The sequence below is a fragment of the Hydra vulgaris genome, chromosome 06, assembly GCF_038396675.1.
Source record: "Hydra vulgaris chromosome 06, alternate assembly HydraT2T_AEP".
NCBI lineage: Eukaryota > Metazoa > Cnidaria > Hydrozoa > Anthoathecata > Hydridae > Hydra > Hydra vulgaris.
The window spans coordinates 12,276,557-12,295,000 of NC_088925.1; the positions used below are offsets into that span (position 1 = coordinate 12,276,557).

The window sequence follows — 18,444 nt, forward strand, 5'->3', positions numbered from 1 at the left end:
ACCGGAGCACTTTGCGAATTTATCGGACCCATCAGTGCAACCAATAAACTTTTTGGACGGAGTTAACTTGTTACTTGATATTTTAAACTGAAAGTTAAGAATTAATTCTTTATTTGTTGCAAAAGTTATTCGAAGTAAGTTTTCTATCAGGTTTTCTTCTTCAAATATATACGTTCTAGCTTTTAGTCTTGTAGTTTTAGCCATTTTGAATATTATTTAAAAAGATGTTAGACTACTTGTTATTAGTAACGCAAATTTAGTTTTAAATACTTTGTCTTAGCATTGGAAAGTAGTTGTTAAATTGTTTAAATACTTTGATTTATACATTTTTTAATAATACTTCCGATCAAATTTCCGGGTTTTAAAATTATTGCGCTAAAATGTTGGTTAAGTAGGGGCCTTTAAAGTTAGTGTCCGGGGCAGGTTACTCCATGGATCAAATTATTTTTTTTAGACTTAATTTGATACTATTATAAAACTACCCAGTTTATAGTTTTTTCCGTGTCTGGAAAAAGTTTATTAAAAAATCAAAAGCGTTTTTTATACGCCAACGAGTTATAAAATAGGCTTTTGCGAAGGAAAATTTGGATTCTTCACCAATTTTAGAAGATTCTGTAGACTAATTTCTTAACTTTTTCAACATGCTTTTTTTATGTCATTAATATTCAATCCAACATCTAATATTTAAAAGAATAAAAAATTTTATAGGATGAATTTTAAGGTCCCGGCCATCCAAACATTTTTGGCCAAAATCAAACTGGCGGGGACCCTAAAAATCACCTTGTTCCTTATATATATATATATATATATATATATATATATATATATATATATATATATATATATATATATATATATATATATATATATATATATATATATATATCACCTTGTTCCTTAGGTAGCAAAATAGTTTGCTTTACTTACACTTTTAAATTCATAAAATATTTAAGTATAAAGTTACTAACATATTTAGGAGTTAGTATTAGTAAATGTATAACATATATTTACTAATATTAACATAAACATATTAGTAAATATATAACAAGATAAATAAATGCTCTACAAAACGAGTTAAAAATACAAAAAAATGATTTTATTGGTTAGATTTAAAAATTTTGTTTCACAGTTTTTTAAATGCTATAATTGTGGTTATAGATTTTATGTGATTATTTTGGATCAAGTTCCACAGATGTGAACCCCGATAAGTAATTGAGTAATACCATTTTTTAAGTGTTGTTGACGGAATGTAAAAATTGTTAATGGAATGTCTTGTTAAGTGTCTGTGATTAATTAAGGCTGAAAATATGACGAAAGCATATTATTGTGAAGTTTAAACATAATCAATAAATTTTGATAAAAATTTAGCTCGTATACATTTAAAGCATTAATTTCTTTAAGTCAAAGCTTGACGTATGCATATCTATATAACTATATAGCTATGCATACGTCATATTATGTAATATTCTATATATTCGTGATTCTTTAACCAATTTGACACTTGCTTAATGGCAGTTAATGGACCAATGTATAAAAATTCTTCAAGTCGTTCAAAAATATAACACAAGCAACCAGCTCTAGTGTTTTTGCATTTCTGAGGTAGTTCTGAATCAGAAACACATTTCTAATTCGGAACTACCTTTGAAATACTTTTATTATTCATTATTTTCTGTAGGAGACCGCGCCACTTATTCTTGATGTTTGATAAAAATAACTTTCAGACATGGAGCAAACTTTAAATCTAGGTATGTTTATGCTTCTAGCATATAAGAATGCTTTGCAAAAAATTGCTGTGATTGAAGCCTATAACAACAAAAACTAAAAATCCCTCAACCTCAAAGGCGAGCGCAAAACTGTATTTAGTTTTATGTTATTACTATTTTAAACTAAATTTATAATCAACAATAGATTTCAAATTTAATTAAGTAATGTTTTAGTATTTAAAAATGATTGAGTAAAGTTATAAGCTCCTCATTTTGAGGTGTTTGGAAACTTTTAAGGATTCTCATTCAATATAAACATAAACATCCCTATGTTTAAATTTTGCTCCATGTCTGAAAGTCATCTTTCTTAAACATCAAAGCTATCGCGATCCATGTTTTTAGAAATTCTGATGGTGATGAAGAAATACTAATGAAGAACGTAACTAATGAAATTTTAGGAACAAGGTTTATAAGAACTTTTTCTAGAATAGCAAGCTTAAATTACGAATGAGTAGTAAACTAAATTAAAAAAATTACAACAATTAACTTATAACTAGAAATAGTTTTTTGTTGTTGCTTGGATTGCGGTTTCTTATCTCATTCAATCATGCTACAAGGATAGAAACGAACGCATCTTGTCTGGGTACCCATCGACAGCCTTACCTTTAGGGACCCGTTAGCAATATAAGATTAATTAGTGTAAATAAAGCCGTGCTTCAGTGAGCACATATCGGATGTTGTAAAATTTGGTTATGCTTAACTTTTTTTTATTTTAATGAATCAGTCAAATTTATTATAAACGATTTTTTTTTTTGTTGATCTCCTAAAATCTTCGTAAAAACTTTTTTCTACTGTTATGTAAAATTAATTATAGTAGAAATAAACAATGGTTATTTGTAATTTAAAAAACTCATACCGATTCTTCAAGAAAGCATCTTTCATTTAATATTTATGTAATAAGATTTAATATGCATTGATTTATTTTATATATTATAATAATGATTTATTTTATATATTTTAAGTTACTATACTAATAAATACGAATAAATGTTTGAACTATGAATGAACAAGCAGGTTACTTCAAAGACGACATACTCAAAGGAATTGGTATTGCGATTAAAAATGTAAATAATAAAGTTTCAATTTATTTTCACAATGTGAGATAAAATTTTTAAATTGTTTAAATAGCTTATTGCTGCATATAATTTGAAAAAATTTATACTTAACATTTTAGAGGTAAACAATTTTAGGTTTTTTTGAATAAAAGTAAATAAGTCTGTTTTGATTAAAAAAAGGAAATTTTTATTTTATTATTTTTTTATTTGAATACAATAAAGTGTGTAAACATTTTATTATTTAAAAACTTTTTGAATTTAGAATTTAGTGTAAAAATTGGTTTAGTTAGTTTATTAGAGTAACCCTAAAATATTTGGGTCCTATAGTTTAAAACAACTAATAAAAAATTTAAATGTATGTTATAAAATTAGAAATTTGTGATTCAAAATCTAACTTTATTAAAAAAGTAAACATAAATAGTTTGTTAATATGTCAATTTTTATTAATCAAAATGTTAGACACCATTGTCAAAATTGATTAACATTACTATTTTAAAAGTATGTCTGATTTTCACATAAGTTTTGGTTTGCTCAGGAATAAATTTTTGAATATACATAGAAACTAGAACATTGAGTTTGAAAAGAAAATATATTATTTAGTTAATAAAGCTGATTTTTATTGTTTATAATAATTATTGATAATAATATAATAATATGATTAAAATATACATATAATGACATATATAATATAATTAATTATGTATATACATATATATATATATATATATATATATATATATATATATATATATATATATATATATATATATATATATATATATATATATATATATATACATACATATTGTAGTAGTTATGTAAATATTTCATGGTAAAGAGTGCTTTTATTAATGTTAAGACAAACGTAGCCAAACTTTTCCCTAATTTAGTTGATAAAAGCTACCCAAAAAACCATAAGTTCTATGAACTGTTTACCGAAATAACCTAAAAGTTGCCTATAGCTGTCCTCCAAATATTTGCAACATCATCACTTCATATAGCAATAAAATTTTATTGAATTCTTCTAACCTTAATCTTCCATTGTGTAATTGCCGGCAGATTAATTTATGTCCACTTGATGGAAAGTGTTAACATAAAAATTCTTTTCTTTATGAAAGTAAAGCTAATTCCACTGAGCTTTATAAATTTGTGTAGAAGTATTAAAAAGAAGGGTTTAAACCTGGTGGAATATTGTGGCATGTATATAGTCTTGCATGGTAGTTAAATTTTTTTTCCCATAAACTGTAGTTTTAAAGAGATAGCTAATAAACCAGACCAGAAAAAGTTTAAAAACCTAAACAAATATTGTTTTTACTATTTGATAGACTGGCTGCCTCAACCAAACTCTCAGTTGATATAGCGGCACTTCCTTGTAGCAGCAGGTTATAAGATAGTTGATGTAGCAGCACTCTTTTGTAGCAGCAGGCTATAAGACAGTCAATGTAGCAACACTCCATATATTATACAGTAAAAAAAAAAACACTCACATGTTTTACCTAATTGTCAGTCAATGTAGCAACACTCCTTGCATGTTTTAAAAATGTTATAAAACAATAAAATAAAAAAGAAAACACTACTAATTAAAAAAAACTTTCTTGTTATTATTATTGTGGTTTTTTAAAAAATGATAAAACTTAATGTACTTTTGCATTTTTTAAATTGTTTTAACTTTTAAATGACATTAAAATGTCGCTTAATTGTTGAGGTCGCCTAAATGTTGTTACAAGAGACTTTTTTTACCATAAAGTCTTTTTTAACTACAATATAAGGATATATATATTAGTGATGTACCAATACCACATTTGTGGCCGATACCGATGCTGAATGTATATATATATATATATATATATATATATATATATATATATATATATATATATATATATATATATAAATGTCTACAATAGTGTATTTATGTAACAATTGTTACCCTATTTTTGTTACATTAGTTCGTTTGTTTTTTAGTTTTTTTTAATTCGGATTCACTCCAAATAAGACTGCAAGCAACCACTATTAAGTTGGGAGTTGCTAGGAAAAAGCAATAGAGTTATAGAGCAAAGAAAAGGTTGACAGAAAACTTAAAAAAAAGTTGAAGATTGTATGAGTCAGGTAAACTTAAGGATGGGAGAGAATCCCAAAGGGTTGAAGTGCAGGAAAAAAAACTATGATAGTATTTGTAGAAAAGAAATGCAACTTTACGATGATGGGAAAGAGGCTCAAGCTTAGTAGATAGACCAGGTCCTACTATGTTTAGAATGCGTTTTTATATGTTGTCTAGACAAAAAAGAGCATCATTAGAAGAACCAGCCCAAATATGACAACAGTATTCCATACAGGGATGAATAAGATATTTGTAGAGGCATAGAATGGAATCAGGAGAGAGAAAATTGTGAGCACGTTAAAGAGAAGCAACCTTAACAAATACTAATTTAGCAATCGATTATACATTTGGTTTCCATGAAAGGTCAGTAGTTAACAATTATCCAAGAAGACATAAAGAAGAGGACTCAGTGAAAAGGTTGCCATTCATCAATTTAGAAATGACAGTACTGTGATAGTTGTTTGCAGTAAATAACTCAGTTATTTTCATTAATTGCTTACTTGTTTGGTTATCTTTATAGCGTACAGCTTTTACAGAAAAAAAACAAACAAAACAAAGAATAATGAAAGAAAAGATTGCTACTAAACCCCAAACCCTCAGTCCATGTAGAAGAACTCCTTTGCGGCAGCAGGCTATAAGACAGTTGGTGTATGTACTGAAGCCCGTGGCAGCAGGCTATTTGTTAGAGTTAAAATTTACAACCCACTATTTATATAGCATTGTATAAAGAAGAAAAAAATGAAGAATAGTGAAATGTTGCTGCCCCATGCCAAACCATCAGTCAATGGGGCGGCACTCCCTTACAGCAGCAGGCTATAAGATAGTCAATATATATATTGAAGCCCTGGGCAGCAGGCTATTTCAGTGTGGCATCGAGATGTTATCTAAACACGCATTCATTGATGGTCATGTTAGAAGATACATTGTGTGTGTTTAATTAAATCTTAATCTTAAGTTACCATATAAAGATACATCTTTATATGGTAACTTAGGATAAAGTTTCAATTAAACACTCAGAACGTATCTGCTAACATGACCATGTATGAATGCGTGTCTAGATAACATCTCGATGCCAAGAAAAAAAAAATTCAAAAATACTTTGTTTTAATTTTGATACATGTATTAAAATTAAAATAGAATATTTTAGATTTTCTTTTTTCTTTTTACTCTATAATAATTTAAAGAAATTTAAATTATTATTAAAATATTATATACTCCATAATAATTTAAAGAATCTTAAATTATTATGAAGTATGTTATGTTAGTATATATTTAAAAAAAAAATGTTATGTTAATATATATATAATGTTAATATATATATATAATGTTAATATATATATATATATATATATATATATATATATATATATATATATATATATATATATATATATATATATATATATATATATATATATATAAAGTTAATATATATTTTTAAGCCTAAATTTATTATATATTAAAAGCTTTTAGCTTTTAATATATAATAAAGTATAAAATTTGAAACTTTAATTTTCTTTTCTAAAACCGAAAGCTAAATAGCAACTCTTTTTTAGGATTTTCTCTTATAATAGATTTTTGTTTCCATCTTTTTGATGAATTAGATAAACTTTTTGATTAACTTTTTAAAGGGACTCGCATTTAAAAATGATTTAAAAGTAATTATATGTATATATATATATATATATATATATATATATATATATATATATATATATATATATATATATATATATAAATATATATATATATATATATATAAAATATATATATATATATATATATATATATATATATATATATATATATACATATATACGCATTTATTTTATTTATGTACAAATGTTTATTAGGGTAGATCATCATTGCATTTTTTTGGGTTCAAATTAGTTTGCATAGCAAAATAATGTTGCTCTAACATCTAAATATCATTAAAATAAAATAAAAAATTAAATTTATTTTTTCCTTTATTTGCCGCCATCTAATTGAAAATAAGCCATTTTTGATATTGCAATATATACATATAAATTTCTGCTCTACAAAAAATGCAATAATTTTGTTGTTTTATGGTCAAACCTTTAAGATTGCTTTAAAACTCAAAATTTTATGCAGTTGCAAGATTACGCTAGCATTAGAATAACTTTCTTATGAGCAATACAAATTTTTTTAAATGTCATTTTATATTTACTTTTTATTGTACTTATTTAAAGAAGTTCTATGAAAAAAAAATGAGTTTATTGATCAATTATTCCTATATATTCCAATATACTTTCTAGATAAAAGTTTTGCTTTAATGTATCTGTCTCTTCTCACTATTCCAGATAGAGCTGCGGCTGCTTTTGTAACCAATTGAACACGTCTTTCTACATTTTGAGAATGGCGTGGAAAATCATCTAAAGTTAATTTTTGCATATTTTGTATTGCATTTTAAATGAAATTATCTCTTAACTCTTTTAACATAGGTGATGGATTCCTTGGAAGTTCCTCCCAATTTACAAGACTATAGTAATCAACTGCATCAAAGATTAGAAAAGGAATTTTAAATTTTCTTATTTCTGTAGAATTTGAAACTGTGCATCGCCTCACACATTTAATTCTTCTAGCTGCTAATTCTCTTATTTCTTTTTGTTCATCCATCAACATTGATATCAAAATATTTCCTGGGTGACCATAATTTGCATTTTTTTTAATGCATTTATAAACTATAAGTCGATTGCTTTCAGAAAGGAAGCGAGAGAATTAATTAAGTGCCACAAGTGTTTTGGCCCCATGTTTCATTGCTCCAGTTTTATTAAAACCACACAGGTGCATAAACTCGAAGAATATAATCAGTAAGTATCACAAGCTCGGTAGACAGAGGAGTGCTTGCAACATACAAATGAAGGATTCGATTTGCTGTTGTCAGCCATCTAGAATGAACCAACAAGTCAGGCTTTTTTATAAGGCTTTCTTTCACCTCACCTATTTTAATTGCCTTGTTATAAAGATACTGTAGATCTTTGCTAATATTATTTGTCACAATCTCATGTAGAATGTTCGGTAAGCTCTTCTGTCTGACATTAAATTTGACAGTTTGCAACTCGTGACAATTTGCAAGTGCTTTCCCAATGTTGCCACTAAATGCAGTAGGTCCTGAAATGATGATATCTAAATGCAATACTAAATTTCTTAATGGTAGATCATTAAAATGAAACATACACACTAACCATTGAACAGGATATCCCAAATGCAGTTCGAGCAATCTTATTACACCATTGTTCACACCAGTATTTACGTTAGCTTCATCAGCGCCAATAGCCAACATATTATCAAGTGATATTTTGTTTTCATCAAAAAGATCTATACAGTCGTCCCCCGGTTAACGAACTTAATTCGGAGTACGAACTAGTTCGTTATCCGAAAAGTTCGTTAACCGAAACGCGTTTTCCCATAGGCCGCCATTAAAAAATTTTTAATTGGTGGATTTTGTCGAAATAATGGGGGAAAAAATTCAAAAAATTGTCCAACTTGATAAATAAAATAGGCAAAGGTGAAATGATTGAAACCTGAGATTTATGCACTTTTAAAAATTGAAACAAATTGAAATTGTGCATGAAAATTGCTTGTCAAAGTTTTAGAAAAAACTAAAAATTGAACATGAACATTGCTTATCAAAAAATGAAAATTCAACAAGAAAATTGCTTGTCAAATTTTTACCAAAAAATTGAGAATTGAACTTGAAAAATGCTTGTCAAAATTTTACGAAAAAATTAAAAATTGAACATGAAAAATCCTTGTCAAATTTTTTACCAAAAAATTGAAAATTGAACTTGAAAGAAAAATCAACAAGAAAATTTCTTGTCAAATTTTTAGAAAAAAATGAAACAACAAAAGTACACCCAGCACAACCATTCACCTCCCAGGCTTACATGACACTCACAAAACTGAGGGGGAAATGCTGGACGGCGCGCCCGACCTTCATGCGCGTGTGCACGCCATTTGGCGGTCCCGGTTCGTTAACCTAGTTCCGGTTCGTTAACCGGGGGAGGATTTTGGGCAAACTTTCGGTTCGTTAACCGAAAGTTCGCTAACAGGGGGGTTCGTTAACCGGGGGACGACTGTAATAGCATTTTTGATATTTGTTGATGAATCACTTGATAGAGAAATATGACCAAGAAAAATGGAATGAGGTTCTTTAATTACTGTGATATGTTTCCCAGTGGTTATGTCTTTACTGCTAATCGTTAATGCAAAATAAATTTTATCTTTTCTCCCATCAAAGAAAATTGATTTTGGGCCTACTGAACACATAGCTAACTTTGCTTTGTGTGATAATGTAGTTCTAAGCAATTTTTTTTGACGCCTTTACATAGTTTGGTCTATGATAGCTTTTCTGTCATGTTTTTTTATAATTCTGTAATCTGAAAGTGTAACAGTAGCAATTGCAGCTCCAGCAATATCAGATACGCTATATCTGTCATATTCTCTGGCAACTGTTGGAAACTTTATCGTAGATGAACCCATTTAAGAACATTTTAACTTGACTTGAGGCAGAAATATCTTGATGTTGATTGATTGAGTTGTCTTTGAATAATTAGTACAAATAAAATAGTTGCTGTAATTTATAGCCTTTCCTAACAAGTGTTTGTGGATAAGAATGCATTCACTTTTTTAAATTAGGGAGTATCTGTTCAGTGTGACAGTTGTAGTTTTGTTTCTGCATTGAATATCGGTGCTGGTACTTTAGGCTCAAATGATTTAAGTTGCTTTTTTTTTAGTCCAAGATTTTATGGGTGTTGGACAATACATTAACAATGGCAACAACTACACATTCGTAAACTGATAATGTCGCTTTAGCTGATAAAAACACAACCATTTAAAAATAAAACTCTAATAAAAATTTTAATTAGCTAAGTTTTCACAAAAAAATACATTTAGGTATTGAAGTTAAATAGCTTAGTGGGTGACAGGAATAGCATCAAAAAATGAATTTCAGAATAGTGTCGAGTATATTAAAAAGGTCTAATGTTGCAAAAAAAAAAGAATAGTGTCGCAAACGAATTTAATGAATAGTCAAAAACAAAAAAAAGGAATAGTGTTGCAAATAGTTATTTTCAGCAATTGCTTACTCGTTTGATTATCTTTATAGCGTACGGCTTTTACAGAAAAAAAACAAACAAAACAAAGAATAATGAAAGAAAAGATTGCTACTAAACCCCAAACCCTCAGTCCATGTAGCAGCACTCCTTTGCGGCAGCAAAGGATTGCTGCAATATGGACATAAGACAGGCTATAAGACAGTTGGTGTATGTACTGAAGCCCGTGGCAGCAGGCTATTTGAGTATGACATTATTTATAAGGACATTATTCCTTTTTTTCTATTTTCAACAAAATTAATAAATTCATTTGCGACACTATTCCTTTTTTTGTTTTCAACACTATTCATTAAATTCATTTGACACACTTCCTTTTTTTTGTTTTAGACACTATTCATTTAATCAAATTTGTGACAATCAAAATTTTGCAACACTATTCTGCCACACCAACTTAGTCAGAACTTATAGAAAAATTTTAGTTCTAATAAACTTTTTAGTCAACTTTATCAATATGAAGGATACACAATATCAGCCATGAAAAAAAAAATTGACTGCAAGGTGCTTTAAAAAGCTTTTAAATAAAAGATCTACAATGTTATTTTTAAGAGCTATTAATATTATTCAAATTAATTAATATTATTCCAATTAATCGAAAAGTTATTTGGAGTCTTGAAATAACTATAAATTAAATATTTAAATTAAAGACAACTTGTGGGGCTTTAATTTGTTACAAGAATCTTTATAACTATATAAAATTTTATTTATCAAAGCCTCAAACTTTTTTTTTTTAATATGTGTTTTTAACTTCTTAAGGGCTTGAAACTTTTTTTTCCTTAATACTCACCTTTCCTTTTTTCATTTTTAATTACTTTTGTTTATTTAACTAAGTTTTTTTTTTCACCTTTTCAAGTACCTTTATTTTTATTAATTTTTTTATTTTCAATTTTTTTTTTTTTTTACTTGACCTAATTTAGCTACAAGCTCAAGATTCTGAAATGAAAGTTTTTGATCCTAAAGCTAGTAAATCAATAACAAAAAGCAACTGCCATTTTCGTAGTTTGATTAACTCAGTTGATCTTGGTTTATCTTTTGGGTATGTAAAGTTTGTGATTTTTATTTTTTTTAAATATAATCATAAAATATATTTTATATACATATTTAACAAAATAATTTTTATGCTTATTGCTTTAAATTAGGCGTTTTAATTTAAGGCGTTTTAGTAACATATAGTGTCATGTTGTGACATATGATCATGTAATATGATATTCTATTGTGACATGATTATTTAACATATGTTATTTTATTGTATCATGATGTATTGTGAAATGTGATTATGTCATGTATGACAGACATCTTGATTTGTTATTTACTGTGAGCACATATATCTCTGGCCAGTGACTTATGGGATAGCATGCACAATTTTAAAAATTCATTTATATTCATATTTTTTAAAACACTTTTCATCGCCCATAGAAAATTGCAGTTTACTTATCAATGCTTCATTACACTATTCAGGAAAGTGTCTTAATTGCAAACAATTTTATGACCAGGCAAGCAATATTTTGCTTTGATAATTTACTAGTGGCTATTTCAAAAAACATTTCAAAAACTTGCTGAATGAAAAAGATTTTATCTTAGAGAAATAAATGACATTGAAACTTTTACTTTTGCTACTTTTTTTGTTTTTATGCGAAACGCATTTAAATAAAGTAACAATTTACTGATAATGATTTTTGTTCAAATTATCATTGAATGTAATTATAGTATAATTTTTTTAACTTATATTAAATAAATTGTTTATGCATTTTTTATAATAAACATTAAAATTTAAATTTATTTTGTTTTTATAAACGATGACTTTCTTCAACAACAAAAGTTTTTTCAATGAACTTTATATAAGAATCATTAAAGTTAATTCAATAAAATAAAATTAAAAAAATTTAGTTTAAAAAATACAAATAACTCAGTTTATTTAATTATATGATTTAAATATGCATTATCTATAGCTTTGTTCAACAAAAACTCATAACAAGACCTGATATTTGTTAACAGTATTTATTGAAATTGTTTTTACTGTTATGAAATATTCTAAAACCTTTGTTACAGGAAAACAAAGAACTCTAATTATAGAAAATTAAAAGCTTGTTAATATTAAATACTACTTTCAGTATTTCAGTTTTACGTTAATAAATAACAATAAATCAAAAACTAAAATATTAAAGCTAAGGTACTTGATCAATGGCATAGCATAATGCCAGATAAAAGATGTGATAGAGATGTAACATAGTTCAAACTTTTTAGATTAAAAATTCAATGGATCTTTGTAAGTCTATTCCACACTGATCTTTTCTATATTTTCTCCTTATATATATCTTAGTTTTCCAGACCCGTAAAATATGGGTTTTTATCAAACATACCATTTCTATACTTATCTATTCCACACTAGGGTTTCTTATTTCCCATAAAAAATCTAATTCCTGGGATTCCGGTACAAAAATGATTAATTTCCCGGTATCCCGAAAAAACCTGGGATTAGGTAACAAACAAGAATTTATCCAATTAGGTGGGGAAATGTGTAAATTCAAACAAATAGAAAAAAAAAATGCCTTTTTAATACTAATAATTTTAACAAGAAAATAAATAAAAAATAATTTTTAGAAACTAAGACTCTTAAAACAAAACAAATATAAACTTTAATAACCTTCTATTTTATATATATTAATTTTTAAGATAATTAAAAAAAAAACGTAAATTGTCAATAGCGCTATCACTTAACAATGACCGAATTTTCGTAACAAAAAGGCCTGCCGCAGAAAAAACTCTTTCTGAATTGATTGATGTGGGTGGGTTAGTAAATAGAGCATTATATAATTTTTCTAAATTATTTGTACGCTTTTTTGTTGCATCAAAAATATCCATTTCTTTTGTAATATTTTTAACTTCATAATACATCTTCTGGACTCTCAATTCGACTAACGTTGGTAATGGCAGCATCCAATTTTTGATGAAGTGTTAATTCAGGTGTTGTTTTCAAATTTGATTCGGCCATAAACAACGTTCGAGTCCCATCATTAATGCATTCTAGTTCTTCAATTTCAGCTGAATTCCCACCACCATCAATATCCTCAACAAGTAGCTTAGAAAATAATTTTTTTGCCGTAGCTTGAAGTACTGATTTGGAAGGCAATAATAATACAGAATCTATGTCCAATTCTTGTTTATAATTTGATGGATTATTTAAATATTTTAGCAAGCCAACTAAATTTTTATTTCGTCTTTCAACAATTCTCTGTTGCACACACTGCAGCATTTTAACCGAAAAACAATCTTTATTTTTGCACAAAATATCTTATATAAACACTAATATACCCTCGGCATTAAGTAGGGATGCATTGCTTCAGCCAAGTCTTTCAATTCCCATTTTAATTGGTTGTAATGCCGTTACTACAGTTTGCACCACTAAATATTCATCTTCCGAAATATTGTTAATATTGTTGTATTTAAAATATATCAATGCTTTTAATATGCATGTTTTTAATGCAATAAATCGCTCCAACATCGCAAGAAGACTGTTCCACCTTGTCTTTACACCCAGTATTAACTTGAGTTCTTTATTGTATTTAATTTTTACGTATTTTTGTAAAATTTCATTTTTTTAGTACGAATTTTTCTTAAATTCTTAAAATAAGTATTGCACAAACAATTCTCTGGACTTTTTGAATTGTTTGTGCAATACTTATTTGGCCTAATAATTCATCAGTGATCTCAACATCTCGTAAATTTAATAAATCGTTGTTTTAGCTGGACTGTAAATCCACTGAAGTTGTAAAATCAATTTCTTCAGGCTCGTCATCTTTATTTTTATTTTCATCAGAATTCTGACTATTTGATGCATTACACTCACTGCCCGATGAATTTGAAATCACTGTTTTTTGTAGAGAACATCACAAACTGCTAAATATAGTCCATGTGCATAACAAAGTTGATGTTCCATCCCGCTTAATCTTCCATATTTTTTCATAACTGCTTACAAACAACAATAACAAGTTTATAACAAGTTACAAAGACTAGTTATGAATGCACATCCAAGTTCAAGTAGCGACAATTTTTTAAAGGTGTGGAGTTTTTAAAGATTCTTCCATCAAAATAGAGAATCTTGAGCCACGTTGAATTTGCATAGTCATTTCTTTTACCACTCCTTGTTTTGCTAGATGGTATGGACTTTTTACCAAATTCATTACATGTGAAGGGTTTTTTGGCAATATCATACCTTTATCAGATAAAGATTTCTTATAAATTTAGATTTTGCAATAGCATTAATAGAAAAGCCATCTACAGTTGCAGATTTTGAAACAATTTCTTCTATAGATTCCTTTTTTGTTAATGACATAATTTTAGGTTAAGCATTTCTAACTTCAAAATTTGTAATTTCTTGAAATTGTGATTATTTATAAGATTAGTCACCAATTTTTTGTAGTTTTTGTTTGTGTCTAAGATAGATAAAATATTATTATTGAATTAGATATATAAATTGATTTGGTTTGTTTATTTAAGCTTTATATGCTGTAAATTACAGCATATAAAATTTAAATAAATCAAATCTATTTATAAATTAATTTCAATAATAATATTTTATCTATCTTAGACACAAACCAAAACTGCAAAATATTGGTGATTTAATTGCCCTCTACCTTCCTAATTTTTATAGAAATTCATTACGAAAGTTTTTTATAGAAATTCTTTTCAAAAGCCTCTACATTCCTAATTTTTATAGAAATTCATTACAAAAGCCTACCTACTATACCTTCCTAATTTTTAAAGAAATTCATTACAAAAAGGAAAAGGAAGTAATTAGTACTCAAATTTTGAGTAATAATATTTTTAATATCTTTAGAAATGTTTAAATATGTTTAAAAAAATTACTGGGATTCCCAGGAAATTTCATTGAAATCCTGGGATAACGGAATGGTTTATTTACCTCCGGGATCCCGTTTTGCCGCGATCCCAGGATCTTGTTTGAGAAACCCTATTCCACGCTGATCATTTCTATACATATTCCTTATTTACTTCTTCTTTTTTTTTTCCGCATACGTATAGCTTATAAGAGATTTGTAATTAGGTTTGTTTTTCTCCTAAATGCACATCATTGATAGCTCAGTGGTTTAGTGCGCTGTCATTAGTGTTGTTTTGGGGGGTTTAAAACCTCTCCTTAGCATAATAAATTTTAAATTTTTTTCAAACTTATAGCAAAAAAAATAAATATAGCAAAAAAGATTTCTAATTGTTAAAATAAAATTTTATTGTTTTCTCATTTTATAGATATATTATATATACACGATTGTTCCATATACTGCCTGCAAACTCAACGTGTGCTTAAGATGTTTACACTTCCAGACATTAGTGCGTAACACTACATTAATGGCAGAACTAAGAAAATCTTAGACCATTAAAAACTATATATCCAGCCTTAACTATAAAACGCAAATCTAGAAGTTAAGCAAGTAAAATTTTGTGCACAAAACTTTTATACCTCAAGTTTGGTTTTGCATTTGACATTTTTTGATTAATTTTTATTATGGTGCATACAATTGCACATAAAGATATAATACTGGTACAGATTTATTATTTTACGGATAAAAGTTTGTATTTATTAAAATAGTAATAAATAAATAGTTTTAAAGAAATAATAGTAATTACTAGTATAAATAATAGTAAGTCTTTGTTAGAATATATCCCATAAAAGTATGTTCTATATATTTTTAATAAAAGGAATTTTCCTAAAAAATTTAAATAAAATCTTATTTCTAGATTGTTTTTTCTAGTTTTTTGCCTCAAAGTTGCGTCACATATGCAAAAAAAATTTTATTATTTATAAAACCCGCTTGAAAAGTGTTGATTAATTGGAATCGCTATAAGAGTTTATAAAATGGTTTGTTTTTCAATTACATGCATAAATTCGATAGATCAGTGGTTTAATGCGCTGTCATCGGTTTTTTCTTTTTTAGGTTTGAGACCATAATTTTTTTCAGACCATCCACAGCTTATTAGGACTAATTACCTAAGCTCATTAATAACAAAGTATCTTAATCATGACTCATATGCAACAATATTCTCCAGGTGTTTTTATGTTTTTAGAATTTTTAGCTTTTTTAAAAATCCTTTTGTTTGTTATAGTGTATAATATCTTTACACATGTATGTATATAATATCTGTAAAATTTCAAAAGTGTTTTATTTTGTATTTTAAAAAAATTGAAAAAGATTAAAAAAAAAGTTGTCAGTGGTAAGATTCGAACCATAGCTTTTTTATTCAGAAGCTCTGCGAGCTAACCACTTGGCCATGCTGGCATGTTGACATAAAAATTTTAAAACTAAGTAATAAATAAAAGACTTTATAAATCGGAAATAAATGTTATAGATCAAAATTAAGGGGATGTTGCCGCAATCTAATTTTCAGGTAAAAGTAAAACTGTAAAACTTGATATATGTTTTAGTATGTTTTAACATTACATAATTTGAAGTGTACATAAGTTCGATATTTGCATACTCTTTCTCACCACTACCTTAGTTGCAATGACTGCCAAGGGTTCCGTGTCAAATATGATCGAAGGGACACTATTACTATTAACTTCAGCAATAATATATAGAGAAGCTACTAAATTTAACTTTAAATTTAGACAATAACTTTATTCATATGTTAATTTCAGATTTAACTAGGACAATTTATAATTAAATTGACTAAAATTCTTTATATTTTGATGTCTATATTTTGATGTGTAAAGGTTAACTTTAGTTCTAGTGTTAACAAGAAACTAACATTATGACTAATATTGTTGTTACTATAACTTTTGTGCAAATAAAAACTGCTGTGTTAACATGGTTTAGATTAAAAGATGCAGGGCGAGGTTACTGGCCTTTCATAAAAAAGATTGGTCACTCGTCTGTTATTAAGTTTATTGACAATCACAAAAAAGCAACCAATGACATAAACAAAGGTTCGTTGCAATTTGTTCATTGTAATTTTAGTCTTTTTAGTTTAAAAAAACAAAATATTGTAACAGTTATCATTGCTATAGAGTGCATATAATATTATTCAGGTTATCTTTTTATACAGTTCATATAATATTATTCAAGTTATTATATAATTTATATAATATATTCAGGTTATCTCTGTTATATAGTGCATATAATAATATCTGTGATATCTCTGACTATACACTACATAAAAATTTATCTAGGTTATATCTGGTTATATACTACATTTATTGAGCAATCATTAGAATCATACATTAAAGTTATGACATCAGAAATCAAGCTCATTAAATATTTTTACAAGGAGTTTGCTCTATTAAGAGACAGTGAAGTAAGTGTTATTTAGGACAATTAAGAGATTTTTTTCCCCCTTTAATTAGAAAATGATATTATTTATAAAGGTTCTTGTTCTCTTAAGAGATAATAAACTTTTTTTTTAATGGGTTATTTAATTTTATTTAATTTGTTGCAAAAACTTTTTTCTATTCATTTTTAAAAAGATTTTTGTAACAATTTTTCAGCATTGACTTTTTTAATAACAATTTTCCATAGAGATCTGACATCTTTAGAACACTACTAACTGGAATGGAAAAGTTAACTTTCTCTTTAGACATTGTAAGTTTAGTTCTTTGTTTTTGTAAAGTATTTTTTCAAAAGTGGTTTCAGTTTCTTCATCTAATGGAGAGGCCAATCAAGAGTTAAATAAAAAAGATTGTATATAGGAAATTATGTAAAGTTTTTGTTTTTAAAATTTGAAAATGTTTTTTTTTTAAATAAATTTGATAACAGATTTTTTATAATACTTTTTTATAATACGTTTTTTTTAACATATAATTTTTTAATTTGCTATAATTCATACATTACATAATAAGAAAAATATTAAATTATAATGAGAGCATAATAAAGCAAAATCAAAGTATTGTCTTATTTCTGTTATGTTATGTAACACAAAAGTTCAATTTTTTTTAGTTTTAATACTTTGTTACTGCTCCTTGCTGCTCCACATTCAATAATTTAATGATAAATTCTTAATAAATATTTGTTGGAATACTTCCTATTAAGTTTTGAAAAACTCTGGTTTTCATATTTTCCAAACTTAGAAATAGCTGCTTGCAGGGCATCTACAATATCATATTGCTTATTACTTATATACTTGTCTAACAATGATGCATGCATATTTCATTTAAGTTAGGGCTTTGATCTGACCATTACAATTTGTATATCTTCAAACCTTACATATGTCTTCTTAATAACATAAGTTCTAGTGTTGTTCTAGTATAGTCTAGTGTTGCCTTGTTGAAAAACCATACATTTATCTTCTTAATAACATAAGTTCTAGTGTTGTGTTTAAATAATTTCATGTTGGGACAGATGAGGCTCTTTAGCTATTGTGAAGGCAACTTATTTATGAAAAGGAAA

At 26.8% G+C, this 18,444-nt stretch overlaps 1 protein-coding gene across 2 annotated transcripts in view; it reads left to right on the forward strand.

The window, feature by feature from the left end:
* The first annotated feature begins 2,705 nt into the window (after positions 1–2,705).
* The window catches only part of LOC101237678 (uncharacterized), a 73,774-nt gene continuing 58,035 nt past the window's right edge, over positions 2,706–18,444 (forward strand). For both annotated transcript variants that reach the window (XR_010638981.1, XM_065799234.1), the window contains exons 1-5: positions 2,706–2,827; positions 10,969–11,087; positions 16,879–16,988; positions 17,232–17,356; positions 17,578–17,640. Coding sequence is in view for 1 of the 2 variants with exons in the window: in XM_065799234.1 (XP_065655306.1) it covers positions 2,762–2,827; positions 10,969–11,087; positions 16,879–16,988; positions 17,232–17,356; positions 17,578–17,640 (483 nt within the window). In the remaining variant the exon portion in view is untranslated. The remainder of the gene's footprint in view (positions 2,828–10,968; positions 11,088–16,878; positions 16,989–17,231; positions 17,357–17,577; positions 17,641–18,444) is intronic.